Source organism: Elgaria multicarinata, chromosome 3, assembly GCF_023053635.1.
Source record: "Elgaria multicarinata webbii isolate HBS135686 ecotype San Diego chromosome 3, rElgMul1.1.pri, whole genome shotgun sequence".
NCBI classification, from domain to species: domain Eukaryota; kingdom Metazoa; phylum Chordata; class Lepidosauria; order Squamata; family Anguidae; genus Elgaria; species Elgaria multicarinata.
In genome coordinates, this window is record NC_086173.1 from 122,427,029 (window position 1) to 122,454,045 (window position 27,017).

At 42.0% G+C, this 27,017-nt stretch overlaps 1 protein-coding gene across 7 annotated transcripts in view; it reads left to right on the top strand.

Moving 5' to 3' along the window:
• Nucleotides 1–25,440, top strand: part of TMCC1 (transmembrane and coiled-coil domain family 1) — a 129,641-nt gene extending 104,201 nt beyond the window's left edge. For 4 of the 7 annotated variants that reach the window (XM_063121414.1, XM_063121410.1, XM_063121411.1 and 1 more), the window contains 3 exons: nucleotides 8,254–9,185; nucleotides 17,878–18,013; nucleotides 20,860–25,440. In XM_063121414.1, the coding sequence (XP_062977484.1) occupies nucleotides 8,254–9,185; nucleotides 17,878–18,013; nucleotides 20,860–21,174 (1,383 nt within the window). In that variant the 3' untranslated portion in view covers nucleotides 21,175–25,440. Of the gene's footprint in view, nucleotides 1–7,237; nucleotides 7,302–8,253; nucleotides 9,190–17,877; nucleotides 18,014–20,859 lie in introns of those variants that run through there. The other 3 variants (XM_063121415.1, XM_063121412.1, XM_063121413.1) reach the window with 3 other exon arrangements.
• Nucleotides 25,441–27,017: the final 1,577 nt, after the last annotated feature.

Here is a 27,017-nt window from a genome sequence, read left to right on the forward strand (position 1 = left end):
ATCCTGCTGTTAAATATTTTTATTGAGTCAACTAAAGATCACAAAATTGTGTGAAAGCGTTCAAGTTTTCCGGAATGCTTCATCAGAGTCGGTAGAGCATATGCACCACCATCCTTGGGTGAGGAAACCTCTATTTTCCTGCAGTCTCGTCTCCTCTTCACCCTTACAGGAATTGAGTCGTAAAATCAAGTAGTCTGGATCATAAGCAATTTCTGGTCTAGTTGCTTTCACTCCAAGAGCAATGTAAAATATAATTGCTAGAATGAAGAGGCATTTCTGTCTTGGCCTACTGAAAGAAAAATGTATGTGAGCATGAAGAGACAGGAAGTGTGCTACTAGTCACCAGTTGTTTTTATAGGCACTATCCAATATGTTCCTGCAGCAGTCATACCTCCAGAATAGCAGAGGTGATTATTCTAAGCAGGAAGGAATGTACTGTTTGGCCAGCCACCATAATCTGCTGGTAAAACTGGTTGTTCCAGTGACAGAGGCTCAGCATATCTACTTTATTCACATGGGTTATAGGGTTGCAATAATAATATTTAGCATTTGTACAGTTTATATTCAAGGCACATGCATTATGTGAATTATCCTAACAGCCCTGCAAGGTAAGCCAGTATTATTAGTCTTAGATGTAGAAGAGGAACTGCTATTGATAGAATATTGGCTTGCCAAAGGCAGCCAGGTAAATTTGTGGCTGAGATGAGATTTGAACAGAAGGCAAAGTTTCCAGGCTCACAGTTAGCATTATGCTATGCCACACTTCCCCCAAACTGGTGCCCTCGAGATGTGTTTGACTACAATTCCCATCATTCCAAGCCAGCATGGCTATTGGCACCCTGGCTGGGGAAAATGGGAGCTATAGTCCAAACATCTTGAGGGCACCAGGTTGAGAAAGACTGTACTATGCTATTTACTTATGGAGGTGTCTTGATTTTTAAAAAAGTGGATTCTAAACATTGCTGTTTGAAAAGGAATCATTGCATCATCCATAATGACTTGAAGGCAAACTCAAAGCAGTGACACATGAACAGACTGCCTGCTACATCCTGATGTTAGGATGATTGAAGGCTCCACTCATATCCCCATGCAGAGCAGGAGCAGGACTACCTACCCCCAGCAGAGGCAAGGCCAAACGAGTTAATCATGCAGAGATTCAGCAGGCTTCTTTGCAAAGGAGCATTGGCTCAACGGGGTGTCCAGATGTTTGTGGTGGTGGTGCTCCAGCATTTTTCACACTAGCAGTTGTCTTGCTGCACACAGGTTGTAAATACATTCCATAGTTCCTAAACATTTACACCACCATATTTGTCATGCCATACTGCCTTGCATTGCACGGACAATAGAATATTGGGATGGGGAGGAATTATATGGTTGCTTCAAGGTTGACACTATGTATCCTAAAAACACATTTTAGGATCTCTCTCAGTTGATGAGAGAGCCAATATTACAAGAGAGACAGCCAACATTACAAGAATGGGGTTACAGAACATCACTATTAGGCATACAAGAAGAAAATTAAACCACTTAGCAGTGAAGTTTATTGCCTACCCTCCCATTTTCCCAGTCTGTCTGCGTTTTTATGATTGAATGAGGAAAAAGAGCTCTTCTATTATGATCGGTACAAAAGCAAGCCTTTGTTCTGTAACAAGACCCTCCTATTCCACCCCCAAAGCAAGCTTTTCAATTGTGTGGTGTGTGTTTTTTTATAGGAACCATAAATCTTCTTGACATAAATAGTGGGCTTAGGTGTGTTCTTTTGTTCTCTCACTAAATAAGAGGATCTAAAAGAATGTATGGGATAGCTGAAAACACAGTAGCTGTGTTAGGGCATACAATTTAAGACTCTAGTTCTTAAAATTTCCTGTTTGTTGATAGGTTATAAAGCAAGTTCTAAAATAGAAACAATTTAAGGATGGAGTATGCCACATAATAAAAGCAGCATCTTGTCCAATGAGTGCATCAATGACCTTGTTATATTTCAGTCATCAATATGAAAAACACACACAGATCTTAATAAAAGACTTCTATGAAATAGAAAGATGGGATTAATACAACCGACATATGACATACTTCCTGATGGCTAAACCACCGAGAGAGCTTCGGCTATGGGGCGGTATATACACCTAAGGATTATCCCAGGAAAATGGAGGGATCGTCCCTGCCTGCTCCTGGGATCCCCTGTGTGTCATTTGGATGCACAGGGATGATCCCGGGACGATCCCTGGAAAAACGGCTGGTGTAGAAAGGGTTAATGTTTTATGACAAACGTCCTTTCTCATAGTATAATGTTCTTAATTAAGAAGTTAGCATAAGAAAATTTATCTTGGCAACAGAAAGGTAGGCAAAGTTGGCATTTTATTTATTTGTAGTACTTTACTTGAAAGTACTGTGTAAAGAGTGTACCTGTTAGGAGAGAGTAATATGCCCAGTGTCCAGATTGCTGAAATATACTACTTTTTATTATTATAAAGAAACTTAGTTTGACAAAATAATGGTTTGTGAGAAACATGATCCAGTGCAGAGCATTTTTTCTTATATTGTTGATCACATCCTATGCTGATTAAATTGTGCCACACTTTACGTTTATAACTATTATTCCAGGGCACTGTTTTCTTATGGGGCGAGCTATACATTATGAGTTGCAGCCACTGTTCCCAACCCTGTGATTATCTTGTAACACTAAGGTATGGCAGGGGGCATTTGCAGGGAAGAATTAGAGTGGTGAGTTTGAGGGGCAGGGAGTGCCTACCCTTACATAGGAAGTTGCCATTAACCAGGTCAGACTATTTGTTCATCTAGCCCAGTACTGTCTATTCTGACCAGCACTGGTTCTCCAGAGTGTCAGACAGAGTTCTTCCCCATCACCTGCCGCTTTTAACTAGACATGTCTGAGATTGACCCTGCACGTAAATCATATGCTCTACTCTACCATTGAGCTGTCAGCCCCTACAAATGTTCCCACTGCCATTTTTAACCTGCGTTTCCTCCAGCTAGAAATAAGCCCCAAAGGGATTGAAACTATCCAGGAGCATTAGCAGGAGAGAATCACCAAAGATACCCTTCCACCCACCCCGCAGTCCCTTGTAAAGCTTTCTGCATTCTGCATTCACTTGTCATTGGCCAACACTTGTAGTTCCCCCTATGAGTTCTGTAATGCAAGTGCTAGTTACTACCTTGGGTTTCTGTCAAACTTAATTTGCAGGTGTTGTTTTAAAAATCACTTCAACAACAGCTGTAAATTTTCAGATAAGGCTTCTGTTAATGGGGAAAAAAGTCTTGTTATCTAGTGTAATCGATACCAAAGCAGTAATAGAGAATATGTCATCAGAGAACTTTGCATGATTATTCATGAGTGCAGAGGGTCACATGCACTTTCCGAACTTGGATGTTAGTAAAGTACATGCCCTTACTTGGCGCACATTTGACAGAAATCACTGTGATTGGATGCATCAGGTCCTTAAAAGACTGACTGAGCTAGTCAATTACTCTTCTACACCATTTGGTTTATTGTTCAGCACCTCTACAGCAAATAGTGGGTGCCCTGCTGCAAAATATATATTTCCGTTTACAAGTTCTCTGATCTGACATCATCCTTTAAAAAAGAACTCACATATACTGTTTACTCAGCATGATGACATGTTCTCTAAGTTCTCATCCTTCGAGAACTGGGATTGGTGGCTCGTGTTACTTGCTCAATAAGGCATTGCTCATTCTCACTCTGCTTCGGTACCAGGCAGGCTCATCATTCATCATTCTCTTCTCTTACCAACTTAATAGACATCTTGTACTGCCTAGACCTGTCATTTCCACTTTCTCACTATAGAACATAAGTTCCTTCCATAAACTAAACACAGCTCCATGCATGGGTGTTACATCCTAGCCCACCCTAGGGTCACAAAATTTTCAAGTGGTTGCAAACTAGAAAGTTGCTCCTATCCTGTGCAGGCTAGTCTTTGCATGCTGGGTGCAGTGCAGCTAGTAACATGACATAGCGTAGGGCACTGCTGTCCCATCATAGCTATTGCAGAATCCTCCATTTTTTCCTGTCAGCTTACGTAGTCCTGCAACAGCTGAACTTTTGGGAAGCAGCCTCCATTCCAGGGAGTCAGTCTGCCAGTCATGTATGTGCTGATTTGCCAGAGCTTCCTCTTCAGAATCCTATTGGATAGATGTTGCAATACTTGCCAGTAGAGCTGTCGCCTATTAAATAAAACCCAGTCAATTAGTCAAATTAGTTAACTGATTAAGTGTGCAATCCTATGCATGTTTAGATGTGGGGAGAGTCCTACAACTCACAGCATGCCCCAGCCATGACCCTGGGAGTCATAGGATTTTTTTCTGTCTAAATATCTGGAGGATTGCACTCTAAATTTGCTGAAATGTGCATGCAACAAACAATATTTTTAAAGCAAAAGGCTTTTTTTTTTTGGCTTGGTTATTTCTTACATGCTGCATATATGTTTTCCAGCTGGCACCATCCTAGGTAAGAAAGAAGTATTTTCATAAATACTTTGAAAATAATTAACATTTTTAAGAATGTGTTGCCCAATTAAACTTTTATTCTATTAAAGAGGTCTCTTAATCTAACCAGTTAATTAAAGGTTTCAAGCCTTCTTGGCAGTGAGGGATTTATTTTGATCCACATCTTTTGGAATACACATCTTGGGCAGCATCCAGTGCTGTCACAGCGCTAGCCCTAATGTCATTGCTTTAGTGTAATGCTTGCTAGGCAAATGGGGAAAGCAATTTGTGATCAAAATTTGACATAATTAACATTAGTGTGGTTATAGCATTGGATACTGCCCTTGATTTTCACCCAACCATAGAGGGGAGATCTTTGCAATCTCTTTAGATTTTTTGGCATGATCTAAACTGGCAAAAGGAGACATTGGAAGTATATTTTGAGTGCATGGAAACAGACCAACATTGAACTTACAATTCAATCTTTACATTCATATAACTTAACTATTCATCTTTGGAATTTTATAAAATATGCCTTAATTATTCCCCTTACTAGCTCGAATCCTTCCCGCCAAATTTCAGACCGATAAAATATTTTTTATTTTTATGGTGTACAGAATTTTCAGGAGTTGTCATTGTAACTGAGGGGAGGAGGGGGAGAGTGACTCCCTAACTATGTACAAGTGCTCTTACAGTTGTGCAATACACTTCTTGTACACACCACCAATGTTACAGCTAGAATAAATAATAGTTGAGTATGAAAGTTTAAGGGCACAATCCTATTGATTGCACCTTTCATGGTCAGAGGCCCCTGAAAACATAGAATCATAGAATAGTAGAGTTGGAAGGGGCCTATAAGGCCATCGAGTCCAACCCCCTGCTCAATGCCGCAATCCACCCTAAAGCATCCCTGACAGATGGTTGTCCAGCTGCCTCTTGAATGCTTCTAGTGTGGGAGAGCCCACAACCTCCCTAGGTAACTGGTTCCATTGTCGTATTGCTCTAACAGTCAGGAAGTTTCTCCTGATGTCCAGCCAAAATCTGGCTTCCTTTAACTTGAGCCCGTTATTCCGTGTCCTGCACTCTGGGAGGATCGAGAAGAGATCCTGGCCCTCCTCTGCCCTTCCCTTCTCCAGGCTAAACATGCCCAGTTCTTTCAGTCTCTCCTCATAGGGGAGCAGCCTTCTGGTTATCTAATGCAGGGTGAGAGGAGTGGCAGAGATGATCTGTCCTCCCACCCTTCCTTTTTTCTTTTTTCTTTTTTCTCCTTTTTTTGCTAGCCAGGCTTTTTTTTACCCATCTAGTGATAGTGCTTCAGAGTGGGTGGGAAAGATGCCGGAGGGGCCTCAGGAGAGCTGGTATCCTGGCCTCTCTGGTCTCTTCCCCACCACACTAATGGAAAGGCCCCCTTTTCCAGTCCCTGAGGTTGTTTTTCAGACCTTGGAGAGCAGCCAGCACAATTCTTTCTGTAACAGCTTGGAAGGGGAAATCTTCAGTATCCCACGGCCCCTCAGACAATGTCTACAGGCACTTTACGATTAGTAAATGGTGTTGATTTCAGTTTGCTGAAGCTGTTTTATAATAGACCTTTGTGTAGATAAGATACATGCTTTTTAAAATATGTGGAAACATTTTTGGAGTGTTTAGACCATTAGCAATAAATTGGTTGGTTGTGATTTTTATTTGAAATGGACATGGGTATTCCAAGTAATTCAGTCAGTTGATTCTAGGCATAGGATGCTACTACTGTGCAATTGTGATTCATACTTATATATCCAGTGGCCTATTTATTTGTGTCGTGGCTTAAAAGATTATAGGCTGATTGTATCATGTGCAAAATGTAGATTTGTTTACGAGCTTGCCCATCCTCTTGTGATCTTCAGGGGAGGCCCTTCTTTCAGTCTCACCACCATCACAGGCACGCCTGGTGGGAATGTGGGAGAGGGCCTTCTCGGTGGCTGCCCCAGGGCTCTGGAACTCCCTTCCCAGGGAAACTAGACTGGCTCCCTCCCTGGTGTGTTTCTCTCTCTCTCTCTCTCTCTCTCTCTCTCTCTCTCTCTCTCTCTCTCACACACACACACACACACACACACACACACACCAGGACCGGCTCCCTCCCTGCTCTCTCTCTCTCTCTCTCTCTCTCTCTCACACACACACACACACACACACACTGTATTTTTAAATAGGTGGTTGCTAATCCCTCTCTTCCAAGCAAATAAAAACACCTTCTAGTGCTTTAAGTTTCTAATCAATTGCTTATCCACATAATGGGTCAAGCCAGAAATGAGCAATTCTTCTCAAACAATCCAAATTTTGTTTTGTTTTCCTTTTGCTTGAATAATTTGCTCCATTGGCAGAGCATACTGTGACAATCGAGGGTTTTCTAACAATTGCTGTTTCCCTCTTGACCTCAGATGCCACCTTTTCCCCTGAAAAGGCTTGGCTTTTACATGGATTCTTGTCTATGTATCTTAGGTAGGACAGATTCATGGTTTATCTGCTGACAAGTCTTTAGAGCTTCCTTTGTTTGCTTTGAATTTTTTTTAAAAAAAAAAATTTAGAGAGCTTATTTCTTCGTAAAGTCCAGGCCTCTCATGATGTCATGTTGCTATTTTTCATACTCCTGTTAGAAGGAGACCTCATACGTTCCCTGTTTGGGGAGGAGCTGCTGAGTAATTAAATGATTCACTGGTTTCTGTACTAAGCTGCCTTCCTTGAGACTTGGTTGTACAGTATTCAGGGAGTGTTTGAGGATTAGCTTTCAGCAAAGCCTTAGCAGGCATGTGGCTCAAGTCATGCATTGGGAACAACTATTGCGCCTCAGAAAAGCCAAGGTAGGCTAGAGAAAGGAGAATGCTTTCTTTGCTGTACAAACAGGGGCTGAAAGATTTAATTTTTATTAAATATATACGGATTTAAAGTATTCACTGGTTAAGAATAGTCAATAAGTTGAGATGTTTAAAATGCTAATTTGGTTTTCTTGTAAATATTCCCCATGTACATTCCCCATGTAGGCTTGCATACATATCCATGTAATGTTGTTTAGGACAGTTTCAGCAGCTATAAATTGATGCAGATTTAAGATATGAGGCCTAAAGACAATTGTCTGGAAACTTTTGATAGTGTCTCGACATGGTTATCTCATATTGTTGAATGAGCCTGCCTTCTGCTTTCTACTTAACCATTTACACCAGCATGCTCCTGTTACGGGGGAATGGGACCTCCACTCTGAATAGGTCTTGGCTCTTTTAGATCTGGGGATTCTGGGGATCAGTGCTATTTCAATAGGGCATGTAGAGGAGAAATGTGATCTCACAATTGCACATTATTTGAAGGGCTAGGGTACTGTATACATTTCACCAGTTTATTTGATACATAAACTAGTTACTTTGCTACCTGTTTTATTTGAATACAAGGTTTTTGGAAGTATTGTTGCTCTCTCTATCCTACAAGATAATATGTATGACAGTGCTGGATAAAGTTCCTTTGTACTCTTCTCCTATTTGCTTTATGAACACTAACAGAGCTGGATGAAGTCTCTTGATTTCATCCTTCCAAGTGCTCAGAAAACTGGAGGGGCTTATAAATATTCTTCCCACTACATAAAGGGTAAGATTTGACCTGACATTGAAGAGTAATATCTAAAGAAACCAGATAAAAATATTAAGCATAACATTGTCAATTTATAAAAGTAGATTTCCCCCCACTTTTTAAGAGAACTAAATTGGCTTGCATTTTAGTTGGGCTTTGTCATTATAATGTTCACTTTTTTCATTCCTTCTCCAGATCGAGCGGTTAGATGTAAGTAGCCTAGCACAAACATCTAGCGCAGTGGCCTCAAGCATAGACTGCAGCATCAATGCAGACTCTGTTGATGGAACACCAGATCCTCAGCGCACAAAAGTGGCCATCACCCACCTGCAGCAGAAGATACTGAAGCTGACGGAGCAAATCAAAATAGAACAAACAGCCCGGGATGACAATGTGGCAGAATACCTGAAATTAGCCAATAATGCAGACAAGCAACAGAGTGCCCGCATCAAGCAGGTATTTGAGAAGAAGAACCAGAAGTCAGCCCAGACCATTCTCCAGTTGCAGAAGAAGCTAGAACACTACCATCGGAAGCTACGAGAGATTGAACAGAATGGCATCCCTCGACAGACCAAAGATGTCTTGAGGGATATGCACCAGGGATTAAAGGATGTGGGAGCAAAGGTCACCGGCTTCAGTGAAGGAGTGGTAGACAGTGTTAAAGGTGGACTTTCCAGTTTCTCCCAGGCAACCCATTCAGCAGCAGGGGCTGTTGTCTCCAAACCCCGGGAGATTGCCTCGCTCATTAGGAACAAGTTTGGGAGTGCAGACAATATTGCTAATCTGAAGGATGCTTTGGAAGAAGGTCAAGAAGATGGGACTGGGGGAAAGACTTTAGGCATTCATAACTTTCAGTCAAGCCCGAAATATGGCAGTGAGGAAGATTGTTCCAGTGCCACATCAGGTTCAGTGGGGGCCAATAGCACCACTGGGATCCTTGTGGGAGCGTCAAGCTCCAAAACAAACACTATGGAAATGCAAAGCTCAGGGTTTGATGCAATATTGCATGAGATTCAAGAGATCAGAGAGAATCAAGCACGACTGGAGGAATCCTTTGAGAACCTCAAGGTTCACTATCAGAGGGATTATTCCTTGATAATGCAGGCTCTTCAGGAAGAGAGATACCGGTGAGCATTTAGAAGTCCAACCTTTCACTGATACTGCTAATATTAAGCCACATCCAGAGCTATCTGGATACATACATTCACCCTGCACTAACAATCCTGTATATCTCAGGCAATAATCATTTGACTGATACGTACCTACCCACCTCCTTGCTCAAGGTTCTTTCCTTTCTAAACCTCACCTCTTGTCTGCTTGCTACATATCACAGCACATCCATTCTGAGCCCTTATCCTAGTTTTTGAAATGTATGTAGCTCTGTGCTATGGTTTCCCAGCCATATTTGGTTTTGTAGCTTCATAATTTGCTCCATATTGAAAACAAGAGGACACTAATACATTACAATATTAATATCTTAACTATTGAGCAAAATTTGTTCAGAATTACCAATTGTGCATTGTGATTGGCATAACCTTACCTAGGATATAAGCCCTTCCTTAGAGGCTAGATCCCTGGAAGCAGTACTGTATGACATAGACTACCTCTTTGTCATTGCCAGATCTTAATGCAAAGAATGTACATTTTTAAACTCTCTGTAGTTGTAACTTTAAGATTATGCCATAATCTGATCCATTAAGTTTAATGGTATTTTCCATTAACTTTAATCCCAAGAAAGATGTTTAACCATGCACATAAACCAGTATGGCTAAAATGGCAATCTTGAATTGATGGCTGAGGCATTAGGAGAAGCTTGGCCATTCTCATTCTGGTTAAATAGGTATTGACAATCGGACAATGCTTACATTCCCCAACAAAATTCCTTAAAGAGTTCCTCATCATCATCCTATATTCTACGAAATCAGCTTTAAGAAATATTGATATTCTGTCTGTGGATAACTTTGAGCGGGTGACTCTGGTTTAAAAATATAGTATGTACATTCAACTATAGTGATGTTTGAGGTGTGATCAGATCATATGTGCTAAACATATTATGCAACTAGCAAACACAGTTTTGTTTTGTGAATAGTCAAACTTGTCAGAATTGACAGAACATCCTTAATTGGCATATGTAATTGATTTTATTTGTAAAATATAGAATCATAGAATAGTAGAGTTGGAAGGGGCCTATAAGGCCATCGAGTCCAACCCCCTGCTCAATGCAGGAATCCACCTTAAAGCATACCTGACAGATGGTTGTCCAGCTGCCTCTTGAAGGCCTCTAGTGTGGGAGAGCCCACAACCTCCCTAGGTAACTGATTCCATTGTCATACTGCTCTAACAGTCAGGAAGTTTTTCCTGATGTCTAGCTGGAATCTGGCTTCCTTTAACTTGAGCCCATTATTCTGTGTCCTGCACTCTGGGAGGATTGAGAAGAGATCCTGGCCCTCCTCTGTGTGACAACCTTTTAAGTATTTGAAGAGTGCTATCATGTCTCCCCTCAATCTTCTCTTCTCCAGGGCTAAACATGCCCAGTTGTTTCAGTCTCTCTTTATAGGGCTTTGTTTCCAGACCCATGACCATCCTGGTTGCCCTCCTCTTGGGGAAGGGGGGATTAACTAGAATTGAGTCAAGAGGGCAGGAGGTGTCAGGGAGATTACATGATTCTCTGTGTTCTTTGGCTATATAGTTCCTCTCAGTGGCTAGAAATCTGCATCTTTGGGGATCTGAAATTTTCCCGCTAACATGTTATACATATGAGCATATGAAGTTGTCTTATGCTTATTGGGCCATCTAGCCCTTCATGCCAAAGGACAATATAAATATTTTCTACCTCTGATAAGTGCTGCTGGGAGAGCACTTTTTACAGTGTGGGGGTGCCCTATTTGTAAGCAAGAATTGCCTTCTAAAGTAAATTCTTATAACAGTAATGAGGAGTCCTATTGGCATCTGACTTAAGGGTCATATAAGTACTTAACTTCTCCTTTCAGTTAGGAAAAATAATCTCTCTCCTTTAGTGCAAAGCAGAAATCACGGTGTCCTGAGATATATTTTTTTTCAGCATTGAGAAAACTCTCTTTTTAGCTGCTTTTATATTGGCATTCTAGCATAATAAATAAACAAAGAGCATCTTATCAAAAGCCAGCATTGCCCTTTGTTATGGCAAAATTCATCCTTGACTCCTGGTTGGGAGATTAGTAAAATCCATTTTTAAACATCTCAAAGATAAGCAATTAAATCTCCCCAGACCACTGTGAAGTGAGAGAATCAGTTCCAACAAAGCATTGGGCAGTTTGTTGAATACCACAAGTAGAACCAGTATCAGAGTTTAAGCTAGTCTTTGCTCCAGTCCTGTGAATAAAAAATGACCCCAGTCCACCTATTGCAGGATGGGGAACATGTGGCCCTCCAGATGATGTGGGACTGCAACTCCAATCGGCCCTAGACAGCATAGCTAATTCTGAGGGATGATGGGACTTGCAGTACAGCATCATCTGGAGAGTCCCATGATCCCCATCCCTGACCTAAGAGTTGGGATTCATGTTCCTAAAAAAAAATCTCCTCTGATGAAACACTGGGGTTTGGTGCTGCTAGAGCAGTCTCTCCTGTTCTTCTGATTCTTCTCTTCTCCTCCTCCCCCTCCAACCCGGCAAGTTGCTCCTTCCTTGTACTGTAATGTTAAAACTCCGGCAAAAGCTGTGCTGCCTGTCTATTGGTCAGTTGATCTGGCCTCATAGTCCAGATAAACGAGCCACTCCTTTTAGTTTTCTCTAATTCAGCTCTACCTTCATCTCTGTCAGTTTTGTAATTGCTGCTTTATCAGCTAGACCAAATTGCAAAACAGGCTCTTGCTTATCAGTTTTTAGAATACAGCAGATGTTTACTTGATAAAAAGGGACTTTCTGCGCTGTCGTGAGAGTTCCTGTTGAGTCTCTCTTGTTACAGTTCATGCCCCAGTAGAAGCTTTTTTTTACACACAGTGAAACATGAGTTCATATAGCTAAGATGTATTCAGTGGGTTTTCGTTTAGCATATGCCACAAACCACCCTAAGAAGCTTGACTAATATGTTGTGCTGCATTTATTTTATGATTTTTGTACGATGTAATCCCCTTGAACCTCATTTTAATGTTGTTTAATCGTTGTCTACCAAGACAGCCTTATGACCTCAGTCCTTCAGCACTCTGTTGGCTTGTGCTCTGCAGATACATATAGTCAGAGTTTTGCTTGAGAAACTTCTCTAATACTCTCACTTCAAAATCCTGCTGTACAAAGTGGAACTGTTGGGATGTACAGTATGCAGAGCTTTAGAACAGTTAGGTGTTTAAGCTTAGAGCCCAAGGCCATAGCTAGACAGGGCGATATCCCAGGTATCATCCCTGTGCGTTCACATGATGCACAGGGGATCCCGGGAGCATGGAGGCATGATCCCTCGCTTTCCCCGGGATATTGCCCTACACTTCTAGCCTGCTTTTTCCACGGTCTCAGGATGATCCCAAGACCGCGGAACGTGTGGGCGGGAGTCGTGGCTTGTCCCAGCTCCTCGCGAGTAACCGCGAGGAGCCGGGCATGGGGCACAGAGCTCCTCATCGAGGGTGGAGTGACGGGAGGGCAAGGTGTGTTTTTTTTTAAAAAAAAAAAACCAACACTCACCATTTGCGCACAAGCGCCTGTGCGCTCCATCTCCTTTAAAAAACAAAAAAATGGTGGCTGCGATGTCGCACGACACATGTAAACCAGGGCGACGATCTCACGGTCATGAAATCTTGAGATCTCCTCCCTCCGACCCCCTCATCTAGCTGAGGCCTAAATCTACACAGCAACATCCAGTGCCACAGGTGTTTTCTTTTACATACAAAGTGGTGCAGTTGCGGTTTGGAAATTTCTGTTTCTTTACAGAAAGCAAAATGCTGGGTTTGATTAATGCCTCTTGCTGCTAGACCAAGACGTTTGGTTATAAAGAACTGTGGCAGCACATTCCAATTAATTTGCTGCTTTATGAGCCCTTTAGACATTTCAGCAGTGGCGTGGGAGCTGCTTTTCCATGGCTTCATCCTACAGCACCGCTTTGACATCTAAAAAGCACCTTCAATGTCCTCTGTTTAAGAAAAAGTAAGTCACCACTTAAGGAATAGTAAAAGTATTTTTGCCTTACAGTGGATTAAAATTGTCATTATTTTGCAAATAACTACGGGCCTGTTCAGGCAACATGATAAGCTATGGTTAGGGTACTAACCATTTTGTAGCAAATGGTTAGTGAGCATGTTTAAACTGTATTTAGGTAGCCACCATGGCTAGGAATGGTTCACACAACACAATAATGACTTATAATTTTGTTGTGTATTTTAAACTTCCTTTTTTAAACATTTCTTTTCCTATGTTTTAAAATGTATGTTTTAAAACCAGTATTGGGCAAAAGGCGGAATACAAATAGATATAATAAATAAATAAATATAAATAAATAAGTCATGGTTCACATGACATGCTGAGCCATAATGTTTAGCTCAAAATGCTTAACCAACCGTGGCTTAGCATGTCTTCTGAACAAGGTCTATATATGTTACATTGCCCAGGCAGCAAATATCCACCTGGGGTACAAAGTGTGATATTCCTACTTTCATGTTTAGGAGAGATAATCACAAGCTAAACCCTATTAAAATCCTAAGTAGTAATGGGTTTGCAACATATCTACTCAAAAGTAAATTCCATTGAGTTTATTTATTTTATTTATTTGTTTACAATATTTATATACTACTCTCCATTCAAAATTTTGGAGCAGTGTACAAGGTAAAATAAAATAAAACAGAATAAAACACCTTAAAATAGATTTTTAAAAGAAGCAACGAGGCTTATTCACAGACAAATGTACAGTGTTCAGCATACTTTACTTTATTAGTTTTATTTAAGGAATGTCCCTTCAATAAATATTTCCAGGGTGTTTCAGATTTTGAAAGAGAAGAGAAAAAGAATAAATAGATAATAAAACAATAAAGGAGTGGGATAAAAATAGTAGCAAACACCTTCAAAAATAAGGAGGCCTTTCTCAGGTGCCAAAAATATATTTATGTTATCCCCAGAAGAGCATTCCTGGGAAGAGAATTCTATAAGCAGGGCACCATAATATAAGGAAAGTTTTGGTAGCAGAAATATGTTACATTTTTGGCATCCCTCTGTGCTCTTTTATAAGGCCCTGTAAGTCAGTACATAGCCCCTGGGGAGAATCTAAAACTGGAACGTTTTGGAAATATCATGCTAGCATTCATAGCCTATCCCCCTGGCACTTGGAATGGGACCAGGCTACATCATTTCTTAGAACACAATAAACCTGCAACATAAAGTAAAACCAAAATATCACTCTATATTAGTTAGCTTCAGTGTCTGCGGGCAAAAAGCTAAGGGTCTGTATGGTAGGGTGACCATATGAAAAGGAGGACAGGGCTCCTGTATCTTTAACACTTGTATTAAAAGGGGAATTTCAGCAGGTGTCATTAGTATGCATGCAGCACCTGGTGAAATTCCCTCTTCATCAGGAGCTATACTAGGGTGACCAGATTTAAAAGAGGGCAGGGCACCTGCAGCTTTAACTGGTGTGATGAAGAGGGAATTTCACCAGGTGCTGCATGCATACTAATGACACCTGCTGAAATTCCCCTTTTAATACAAGTGTTAAAGATACAGGAGCCCTGTCCTCCTTTTCATATGGTCACCCTACTGTATGGGTGTGTGTGGGGGGGGGTTCTATTCATGAGAGAGACTTGCTACCTTTGCCAAAAACCATGAGGAGGTGGAATAACCCCTGGACCCTCCCCACACAAATTGCCCCTTAATTTGTAAATGCATGTGTGTTTCCTCTTGCCATTGGAGAATATCCTGGCAGCAGAAGGAAGTGCACAGGCATGAGCCCTTGTACCATAGCAGGGGTTAATTGTATTGGCAGAATTTTAACCCATGGTTATCACTGGGTGTTTTTAAATGTTACTCAGAAGGTTATAGAAAGCCCCACATATCCTGCAGCATTGGTGTGTTGTGATCTATGGCCCATCGTGTTCTGCATTAGATGCCCAGCTTTCAAATGTTCACGAAGGGCAAATCTCTGAAGAATCTGATTTGAGTTTAAGATTGCTAAATAGTTCCAACAGAGCATGATTAGGGTTGATTAGGCAACCAAGGCTTCCTTTTAAAGGTATATTATAGTTATGCAACGTTACCTGATTTGTTTAGCCCATGTGTCAATGTGCTCACGTGTGGCATGTGAACAGTAGCTGGAAAGGAAGTCTGAGTGTATCACACTCCACAAGCTTTCTTCCTCTCTTCAGAAAAAAGAAGCAAATCAAAAGCCTTGAATTCCAGGATACACAATCCTATATTTATTTCTGTTTATCGAATTCAAAGTGGCTTCCAAAAATGTTCACAAAATACGGTGGACTACATATATCCAACATTGTGCGAGTTCCGCTTTCCCCTTTTCTCCTCCCTCCTGCAGTCCCCTGTATGCTCCAACATCTTCCCTAGAGACCATTGGATGGGTAGGGGGCACCCGGGGAGGGGGAGAGAATCTGCTCCGCGGGCAGATGCCATCCCATCAGTGGATAGGCACAATTGGATGTTGTCTATTAAACACAGTAAAAGTAGTTCAGATCACTAAAGTCATTACTATTAGTATGATTAAAACATACAATCAAATCGAGTGCAGGATAAAACAGTTCAGCATAAAACTCGATATATGAACACCAATGTTACTGTTGTTGTGCTAAGCATAACACAGGCCTAAGCCTTGCCCACTTTGCTCCAGTGGCAGCAGTTTGGATGGAGGTCTCCTCAAAGCCTTTTCTCAAAGTCATAAGCACCATTACCATAATTAGAATCAGTCAGACAAGTGAAGGGTGATGCCGGGAGTTTTCCAGTCCAAACCTGCAACTTTCCCCCTCATTTACATCTTGAACATGCAGGTGAGATGAGGAATCCCTCTCCTCACACACTGTACGTTTCCTACCTGTTTTTCCAGTTACAGAGCCATTTAGGCCACTTGCCGTGAGTTTCTGATTGCAGCGCCATTTTGTGTCCTGCAACGCAAGTCCTTTCTCTCCTCCCAAGGCTTCTCTGAGCTTACAGAGCAGGGAGAGATCCCATTGAACACAGCAGCACTTACCTCTGAGTTAAAATGTCTAGGATCTGGCTGCAAAGCTCAGTTCTCTTCTCACAGTTCCCTTCTTGCTCTGAAGAAACAACAAATTGAAGTAGCCTCTTTAAAGGTGGGGATAAGGGGGAGGGGAATTAAACATACAAGAACAGTCTCAATTTTTCTAGCCTGATTGTGAAACTGATCAGAAAATGTTAGGAACCATGTTTACGCAGAAGTAAGGTTACCGTCTGTTTACACTGCGCTGCAGATACAAACTCTTAAAAATTAAATACACAGACATACACACACACGTACCGGGTTGCTAAAGGTGCTGAGAAGGACCCACTTCAAGACATTGGGGTGTTGGGGAATCAGGAAAGGGGAGGGCGACAACTGTGCCCATTCAGCTAGTATGGTGTAGTGGTTAGAGCGTTATGCATGGACTCAGGAGACCTAGGTTCTAGTCCCTGCTCAGCTGTGAAGCTCACTGGGTGATTTTGATTCAGCTACTGACTCTCTGCCTGACCTACCTCACAGGGTTGTTGAGAGAGAGAAATGGAGTGGAGAAGGAGGACTATGTAAGCCTCCTTGGGTTCCTTCCAAGAGGAAAAAAGGCAAGATATAAAAGTCATAATAATTTTTTAAAAAAACTTACGTTGCGCCCACTGTGTTCACACTACAGTGAGATGCCCACACCCAAAAAGCACTAGGTCCCCAGAATGGTGGACAGGCAGTGGGAAGTCTACTTTTACCTTACAACAGAAGACCAATGATTGACTGCACTAGGAATCTTCCACCTCGAAACACCTTTACTTTCTAAACAGAGATGCCAGGGCTGAACTATCTCTGGTAATGACTCCAGCTGATCTGCACAGTCCTTTCTCTTAATCTTTGGAAAAGGGGGGCTCTCTTTAAGTGGTTATGGAAGTGCACTATGCATCTCTTTGATAGGCACTTTAATATATTTTTCATTGATAATATTCCAAGGTTGAGACTTGGCACAGAAAACAGGTGCCAGGGTCGAGCACAAATTTAGCTGTGCAGTAACATTCAGTTTGGTTTGGCATACTTTCCTGAAGTAAGAGGCATAATGCCAACCTCTTTCTTAGGTCGCGGTTCTGTAGGTAACATTTTAAACACAACCTTCATGTTTTCTCTAGATTAGGGGGATGATGGAATGAACATTGTCAAATCCTGATTGTAACTAAATGGAATGTAAGTTTGCCAGCAAGTGTTTTATATTTTCCTTTGAAGGAAGCCAAGCAAAGTATATTATTAAATAATGGGTTGTATTTTTTGGGCGATTTTTCTTCCTACATGGATTCAAAGTTCTTAACTTTACACAGCCTGAGTTTGATCATTGGCAGAGTATATATGTAACTACAGTTAATTGTTTGTCTAATATTTTTGCAATTATAGATTCATTGCATCTGAAGATATCTAAATTAGTTCTTTTTTTATTATTGTTGAGTCTTGGAGCCACATCAGTATATTGTCTGAGAGTACGTTTAAGCACTTGCTAAGGTGTGGGGGGTGGGTAGCTAGGGAGACTGTGAAGCAATTCCTGTCATCACAAGTTGAAACAAACCAACTCTGGTTTTCAGAATTGTCAGTGCTCTCCCTAACCTGGGAAGCTTGCATTGAAAGGCAGGGTAGATACTGTGAAAAGAAGGTAACGGCCACATTTCTCTGTTCTAGATGTGAGCGGCTAGAGGAGCAGCTGAATGACCTGACTGAACTCCACCAGAATGAGATTCTCAATTTAAAGCAGGAATTGGCCAGCATGGAGGAAAAAATAGCTTATCAGTCCTATGAGCGAGCCAGAGACATCCAGGTTGGTGAAAGTGGCGTAATTTTCCACCTCATCGAAACGGTGTCTATTGATGCATTTTTCTCAAACGTTAGGCTAGTTCGGTTTATATTTTAGTATTCCTCAAGAGTGGAATGGGCTTATTGTGCTCTAAATCCTCTAGTGCCATTATCGCCATTGCTCTAACTGTAGAAGGAGACACTGGGGCTGTTGGCACAACATGACAGCCTGCGGTGGGTTATTTAACCCACAGCGAGGCTGCAGGGCGTGTGCCGCTGCCATTTTGGATATGCAAGTACAACCCATGGTCTGTTTTAGGGTTTTGTGAGAGTTGTTTAATCTTCACATAACCCACGCTCACCAGGTTTCCACGATATGTCAACCCCCAAGCAGGTTTTGCATATGCACTTTGGTGGCCGGGGCACCGCAGCTCTTCATAGGCTAAATAACCCATGACGAGCTGCAGTGTGTCTTCCAAACCCAATTATTGTATATTTACTAGAGTTACCCATGTTAACTAATTGCTGATAATGAGGAGTTTGCCATGTAAGAGCTCTTTACCTTGCTGCCCAAAGTTCAAATGAGAGCTGATAACTTCTGCCTCTGGATGCAACTATAATAAAGCTCCTCGTGCACTGGGACCAAAAGGCTGCATGGTGAAGGTCAAGAGTTTTTTTTTTTATGGTATTGTTCCCAGTAAGCTGATGGCAGGATGTGTCTGTCACTAATTTTAATGCAATCCACACAGATGTAGAATTAAAAACAGTAGCTGGCTTTGTACACCCACTCTGCCCATTCCGGAAGCAACCTATTCAGTGTTTCTTGCCCAAATAAGGAGGTATTTTGAGAGGAAAGGTTGTGGTCTGGGTGTATGAAGTATTTAAAGTTCAAAAGTCTGGAAAGTTGGATTTAGAGAGTTGCAGCTGCAGAGAAGGGGCTGGGAAACTAAGCATGTACCCAAGCCTGAGCCTGACCACTGTAAAAGACTTATTTGTAGCAGCACATTCACCCAAGTATTGAAGCCCAGTTAATCCCATGCCAAGTTACCAGTAACTGGGAGATATGCAGTGCGTCACAGGGGCTGATTAGACCTGATGGCAGCAGCCCTTTGAGTCTGCCAAACACAGCTGTCCAGCGGGGGTGGCTGGGGGAGGATTTAAAACATGGAAAGGTGGTTGTCCCTTTCCTGTCCTCCTCCTGATGCCTCACACCCACCAGCTGCTTTTCTCCATGATAGGCTTTGAGACCAAACCAAACCAGGAAAAATCCAGTTGGATGCAAGAGATTATGGGGGCAAAAGCATCAGTGGCAGAGTTTAGCCCCTCCGCTTTAAACCCCACGGCTTGTTAGGCGGTGATTCCTAAGAGGTAAATATGAGGTGCAACAAACAGCTGCAGAGCTGCTTTTTTTGACTGCACACCTGCCCTTCTTCCAGGAGTGGTGGCCACATAGTCATTGGCAAGTGGGCTACAATAGTGATTTGCAGTGACTTTCCATTCTTGTCTTTTTGATTTTTGTTTACATTCAGACTGAAATGATCGGATTGAACCAGTGACTTGAAATAGGTTTATTTACACCAATGGTCCTGTTGCTTCTTCAGCATAAATTACACAGCAACAATAGAATTGTGATTGAAGTACTAACACCACGAAATGCCACCGTAGTTCTTTGTCAGCTGCATGAGATACGAGCATGGAGTGTGTGGAATGTTTGGGCAGGTATCTGAAAATTAGGTGGAAACTGGCATTAGTCTGTTGTATCTGAAAGGCTTCGGCCCCTCACTGCATCCCTGTAGCAGCACCATTGATGAGAGCGGCCCCTGATAAGAAAGCATGAAGTGGAAGACTCTCGGGGTTTGCTGCCATCAACTATTCCTGAGGCTAAATCAAGGGTGGACAACCTGTAGGCCCAAACATCTGGAGGGCCACAACTCCCATGATTCTTCACCACTGGCTACGCTGGCTAGGACTGATGGAAGTTGTAGGCCAAAATATCTGGAGGGCCAGAAGATGCCCACCCTTGGACTAAATCATGAATCACCATGCTACTAAAATTCACAAAACATTCTGCACAACTATTGTAAATGCTACAAGCAACAAAACTAGAGCCCTCTGATTACAGTCAAACTATGCAACACAGAGGGGCCTCAATTTATGCTGCAGGATATGAACCAAACAGGAGTTTATTTTTATTTTATTTATTTAAGGATTTTTATGCCGCCATTCAGCCAAAAAAGGCTCTCACGGCGGCTTACAAAAGTATTTCTTGACAGTCCCTGCCCACAGGCTTACAATCTAAAAGACATGACACAAAAGGAAAGGGGATTGGGAGGGAGGAGGAGGAGGGGGAAAAGGAAAGCAAATTCAGGCACTACAATCTTAGTTGCAAAGTTCAGCAGTCACAGTTGACAGCAGGAGGGAGGGGGCTCTCAGCTGGAGCTGGACCCAGGCACGTTGGAGAGGTGCCTGGCTGCTGCTTCCTCCCTCACTGGTGACCTCTCCAGAGACAAACAGGAGTTACTCACATCCTGCAAAGTTTGACTGAGGCTCCAGGAACGCCAGAGGGCACATTGCAGTACGTGCATCAGTAGCTCCCAAACTGTTTATTTAGAGGATGAGGCAGACCCTGTTCTTCATCATCAGTATTGTGCTAGCTGCCTTGGGCCCTTGGCACCTGATCTTACTCTCAGCAGACTGGCATGTGACCCTGCACATGCGTCTTTACCGACTGAGTAAGTAGTAGTCAAGGACAGAATCCAGCCTCTCTTCCTTCCCCAACATATTTCGGTGTAAAAAGAAAAAGAAAAAAGCATGTACGTAGATGAAATGAGGTGTTCTGTAATTCATGAATTGTTCTCTTTTGCTCAACAGGAGGCGCTGGAGGCATGTCAGACCAGAATCTCAAAGATGGAACTGCAGCAGCAACAGCAGCAAGTTGTCCAGTTAGAAGGCCTTGAAAACGCCACTGCCAGGAACCTTCTGGGCAAATTAATCAATATCCTCTTGGCTGTCATGGCTGTTCTATTGGTCTTTGTCTCCACCGTGGCCAACTGTGTTGTCCCCCTCATGAAAACTCGCAGCAGGACGTTCAGCACTTTATTTGTAGTGGTCTTCATTGCCTTTTTGTGGAAGCACTGGGATGCCATCACTGGCTACTTGGAACGGTTCTTTTCGCCCCCTAGATGATGTCAAGAAGAACTGGCTGTTGCCCCACCCACTCCGGTTTGCTCTGGCCAGTGAGCGCAGCAGAGCCTAATCGGCAACTCCTTCCTCCGCTGAAGTTTTAAAAGTGTCAGAGTGTGAATTTGTTTACAGTTAAAATAACGTTTTCTCTCTACGAGACACATTGGCAATAGCGTTTTTTAGATTTTATTCAAGAGCTCTTTTTTGGCAGAAATCCTGGATACTTTTTATGTAGCATGGTTCTCTTTGGATGCAAATCTTAATATTCCTTAAGTGTACAAAAATAAAACACCAATTTGGAGCACACCAATGGGCAATTTAAATTATGGCTCAAACTGCTGTACTAAACCTGTTGGGAAGAGGAAAAGACAATTACATAAAGCATTAAAAAAAAAGGTTAACCTAGTGCACAGCGGTACCGTCATGATCCCATAATGCTACTGTGAAACCTGACCACATTCCATGTCCGAATGTAAAGCTTCTGAGTGGCTTTCTCTAATGGAAGACCACTGTAATACATGGAACTCCTTGGATCCGGTGCTGGGTTTGCTGCTTCTGCTAACCTGGCATCCACACTCATTCTGTAAGGCCTGTTAAACTTTTTGGCTAGGTATATGAAGTGGATGAATTATACCGTACACAGTTACTGCACAGTTGTACTACAGTATTTTGAAGTAGCCCTTTAAATACTTTAAGCAAAAGCCCTTGGTCGCACTTTTACTGTTTTTTAATATATGTATAGTCACAGATTTTAAAATCCGAATGGCATACTTGAAGAGTGTAATACTCAAACTCTCAGTGCTTCCTTATTGTTTCTAATAGGATTTTTTATTATTCTTATTGGGGGTTGTTTTTGAACTTAGTGGTTGGGAGGGTCATCTCCTTTTTTCCTTTAAAATAAAGAAGTGATGTTCTTAAATGAAGATATGTGTGAATAACTGTGAGCTGTCTTGTCCTGAAATAGTTTTGAGGAGGGCAGAAAGTAGCTTCTACTGCATCTTGAGTGCTGACCTACTCAGATGGGATCTGTGTCCTCCTTAACTTGCAGAATAATGCAGCACCATGAAAAGAAGTCCCCTTTCTCCTCCTGTCAGTCTTCACATAGTTTCTTTTTATTTTATTGGGAGCAGGGGCAGGGGAGAACTGAAAAACTTTCCCCTAGATCTGTTGCATCTAGGCTGAATATTTTTATGGGAATAAGGAAATCCTTGTCTGTCTTAAGGAAAGATGAAAGGTAACTTTTGAAAGCAACTAAGTGAATGAGCAGAAGTTCTGTTCTGAGAAAAGAAATTGGTACTTGGGAGTCTTGATCTCACTGGTAATCCATAGGACTTAAACTTTTCAGTTTAGGCTCCTACATGCCAAAGTTGGGGTTGTAGCTGGGATAATCTGCATCCAGTCAACTTCAGGTCTATTCAAAAAGTTACCTTGTGTCTTTAAGGGAAGAGTAAATGCTTAAAGAAACAGCAGGTCAAAAGGCCAATCCCTTAGATATCCCCAGGGTTAATTTATTTCTCAAATAAACCCCTGATAATTGAAACCAAAGTTGTCCTATTAGCAAACTAACAGTGTTCGCTGTTGGTGTTTTTTGTGTTTAGATGATGCCCCCCCTTCATCTTGTTCCTGCATAGTATGTCATAGAGAGAACCTCCTTCCCTCTACAGGTAATTCTATTTGGTTCAGCTTTATGGTCAGCTGGTTGTACATTACCAAGTAGTAGGGGAAACAGAATTGCCACTGGCTTGTGCTGCTTCCTCCCCCCACCCCCATGTTACTCTACATTGCTTCTCCCCGATTTTAACATGCAAAGCAGGGACTCATGCTACAGATGTCCCCCACAGAACTTGCCCAGGGCAAGATGGGCGTTTAGAAGAGAAGTGATATAAGAAGCGTCATGAGCTACTTTTACTTCTGCCTTTTGAAAACAAGTGAACTGTCCCTGACATTGAAAATGCCAGTTAGATTTGTGACTCTTCAGCCATGGCGTCATGTCTTTCTGCAGCCTTTTTAGTACTGGCCTACAGGGTTTATATCTGTGGAATTCAGATTCATTCTTAATTCTGCCTATCTGTTTTCACTATGAAACACACACACACAAAAGTATTATTTTACATTGTTGGGATTTAATGATTTACTGTAATCCATTCTTGGCCAATGTTCTATCTAAGAACCTAACAATGCCCAAGTGACCTAAGATGGTGTGGAACAAGGAATGCAGGAACTCTTGCTGTTAGGACTTTGTTCTTTAGAATGGGGGTCCCATCTCCTTTGAATTCATAAATGGAACTTGCTCTTTCGATTGGTATCAACAAGCAACAGGAAACCTTTCCTCTGCCCTAATCGTCATTCAAAGGTTCAGCATATTTCCAGAACTGCAGCTCTTCCTATACTCAGATTCCTCATGCGAAAACCATCACACCTCAACACCGAGCAAATATCTGCTTGTCCTTCTAAGGAGTAAATTGCCAATTTCGACAGACTCAAGCCAAAAAATAAACATTCCTATTTCCCTAGTGTTGCAGATCTAGGACCGGTTTGCTAGTGTTCCCATTTCCTTTTATCTTGGCCTGCCATGACACAGCTCTATTGAGATTATATGGGCCCTACCAGATATATATCATAGAATCAGAATCGTAAGTACTTCACTGTCCCTCCATCCCCACCTTTCACAATTATCACAATGACATCCTAAACTAGCCAGTGAGGGGCAGGGTTTGGGCTGCAACATAAAAGTGCTTGAGGTGGACATCTTCCAGAAACTCAGTTCCTTATACCACCTTCAGATTTTTGAAAGTACGTTGAACTCACTGTAGATAATTTTAGCCCAGGGTACAAATCAATATGAAACACATAAATGATCACTGTGGTGCTCATTACCCACTAAAGTTTAAAAGGATGTTTTTATTCTTTCACTCCTATAAAATGTGGTTACAAATTCTATTGGATAAGTAACTTGTCTTGTTTACCCAAAGGAAAATAATTGACGGAACCCTTAATCGCCAAAACTGTTCTGTTGAAGGTCTTTTGGCCTGCCATTATAAGTGATTCTCAGTACCTTCCAAGTTCTAAACTTCAGCTGTCCATGGTTTGTGAAGTTGCATCCAGTCTATTGACTATCCTAACATGAATCTTGTGTTGTTATTTTGCCTTTTTTGCTAGCAGATCATACATTTCCCCCTCCTGTTGGTTTGAAGGGCTGTAACTGCATCAAGCTGTTTAACAAATGTTAATTGTTTGAAAATGTGACTCTAGCTTTAAAACTCCCATTCCCTTTGCAAGTGCTGTATTCTTAAAGGTGAAGCATTCCTGAATGACTTGTTTAAAGGCAGTGTCTGCCAATGAGTGCATGTGCGTGTATGTAACACTATTATTATTATCATTATTACTGGTGTGGCCCTCAAGTTGGGTGGAAGAGCAATTCCATAAGTTCCTATTTGGATAGGGTGACATGCTGAATATCTTAATTACATATCATGTGATCACAAAAAGGAACAAATGTAGCAGATTGCCTTGATGGAAAGAAATGATGACAGTTGGGACACACTTTCCATCATTCAGAAGATACTTTGTCCTTTCCTACTACTTGACTATTTTTAAAAAGGACTGAAGTGAAAAATTACCATGTTTATATATATTTTTTCTTCCTTTTCTCCATTGCAAAATGATACTCAGTATGTTCTGCATATGCACTCCATGATGATACTGAGAGTGTTCACCATAAATACGTATGGTTTATTCCAACCTAGTGGACACCTAAAAATCAGATTTCATTGGGGAGTTTTGTAGGTTGATGCACTGGCCAAAAAGCGGGCACCATCTTTCAGCTATTTGGAGGGAGGTGGGGCAGGACCTTAGGACCAAAAGCTGCAAGAAGTACAAACCAAGAAGCCAGCTGACGAAGGCAGGTGGGTGGGTGTTTATCTTGGTAGGGTCACTTGCCAGTTCTAAGAGAGTTCTGAATGTGGCTAAAGAGTTCTACGTGTGTGTGTGTGTGTGTGTGTGTGTCTGTGTTGTGTATGCCAGGTGGTATCGTGCATTAGTAGGCAACTGACATAGTTGTAAGTGTGGTTTTTAAAAGTATAAAATAAAAACTCACTTGCACGGGATGAAGAGTACAGAAATGACACTTGTGAAGGTAACACTGTAGTTTATAGATCTTTTAAGCTGCTAATTGTTGAGAGGGATTGACATTTGTCTTGTCTGGTTAGTCACAGGTTTGTCTGTGACTCATACTGTATATAAAATTAAATAAAAACCTCAAATACAAAACTGTGTGTGACTTCAGTGTTTCTAAAAGTAGTTTAGGAAGGGGGGAGGGGACAAACTCAGAGCATAGATAAAGGTGTGATAGAATTTAAGATATTGATATGTTAAGGGAAGGAAATGTCCAGCCGGTAATTGGGGCCAATTCAAATAATGAGTTGTTGGTTGACTCAATACTGTGTGTGGCTTTTTTCTTCACAGCACGTGGATATGTGACTGTTCCACCATTTTGTGTGACTATAGCTGAAGCTGTCTAATAATTGAGTCAGACGTTTAGTCCACCTACCTCCGTATTGACTGCTCTGACTAGCAGAAACTCTCCAAACTCTTAGGCAAGGGCCTTTTCCCAGACCTGCTCCTTAAGGTCCTTTGTCACTGCAGATGCATGGAATTGAAACGGGGACCTTCCAGATGGAAAATGTGTGCACACAAAACACTGGGTTTCAAACTTTCTGCATGCAAGGAATATGAAGAGATAGATGCCTTGGGGTCAATCTGTCTTCCAAGGCATCTCTTCATATTGGATTCCAAGTGCGTGTTTTTAAGATGCATACTTGGCTCACACAGAGCCCTAGTAAAGCCTGTTGAGCGTTGCGTCAATATACCCAAAAGTTCCGGTGGCCACACAAGCTCTTCAGAACACACGTTGAAAACCTCTGGGCTGAGAGAAAATGATCAGCCAATATTTTCCAAAGAGCTTCAAGGGCTGAGGAGGCCCTGGCTCAATCCCTCTCCGCTAAGTCCAACACTCTGGCTCTTTTCATTAGGGCCCTAAATTGTAGAGACAGGCATGGGGTTCATTTTTGTGAACCGCTCAGAGAGCTCCGGCTATTGGGCGATATAGAAATGTAATTAATAAATAAATAAATAAGTACGAATCCTAAGATATTGCTAATTGGTGGTCACAGGCTTGGCAAGAGCCCCCTTGGTGCAGAGGAGCTTCAGAAGGACTTTGGATTAGTTTGATTGGGCTATTTGTACATGTCTGTTACTAAAATAAACCCAGCTTGTTTCAGCTCAAAGTAACTCCCTAAAAAGTAACTCCCTAAAATCCCAAAGTAACTCCCTAAAATCCACGTTTGCACACAAACATTTTGCTATGTTGTCCCATTTGGTAAAATCACCCCAAAGAACAAGAAAGAAGGAGAATTAATGGACTGAAAAATGGGGTCCTTCTACCTGCACTGGGCACTACCTCTTCAGTACTTTCTGGATAAAAAATTCAATTTCGTGTATTCTCTATCTTAAGCCTCGTGTGGCGCAGAGTGGTAAGCGGCAGTTACTGCAGCCGTAACTCTCCCCACGGCCTGAGTTCGATCCCAGGGGAAGCTGGTTCTCAGGCAGCCGGCTCAGGTCGACTCAGCCTTCCATCCTTCTGAGGTCGGTAAAATAAGTACCCAGCTAGCTGGGAAAAAGGTAACTGACTGGGGAAGGCAATGGCAAACCACCCCGCTACAAAGTCTGCCAAGAAAACGTCAGTGAAAGCACCACTGGCGGCTCACAAAAACTCCCAAGTGCAGCCCTCTCACCCCACCTCTCCCTGCTCGATTTGGCAGGAGTATCAGGTGGGGTAAATCCCCCAC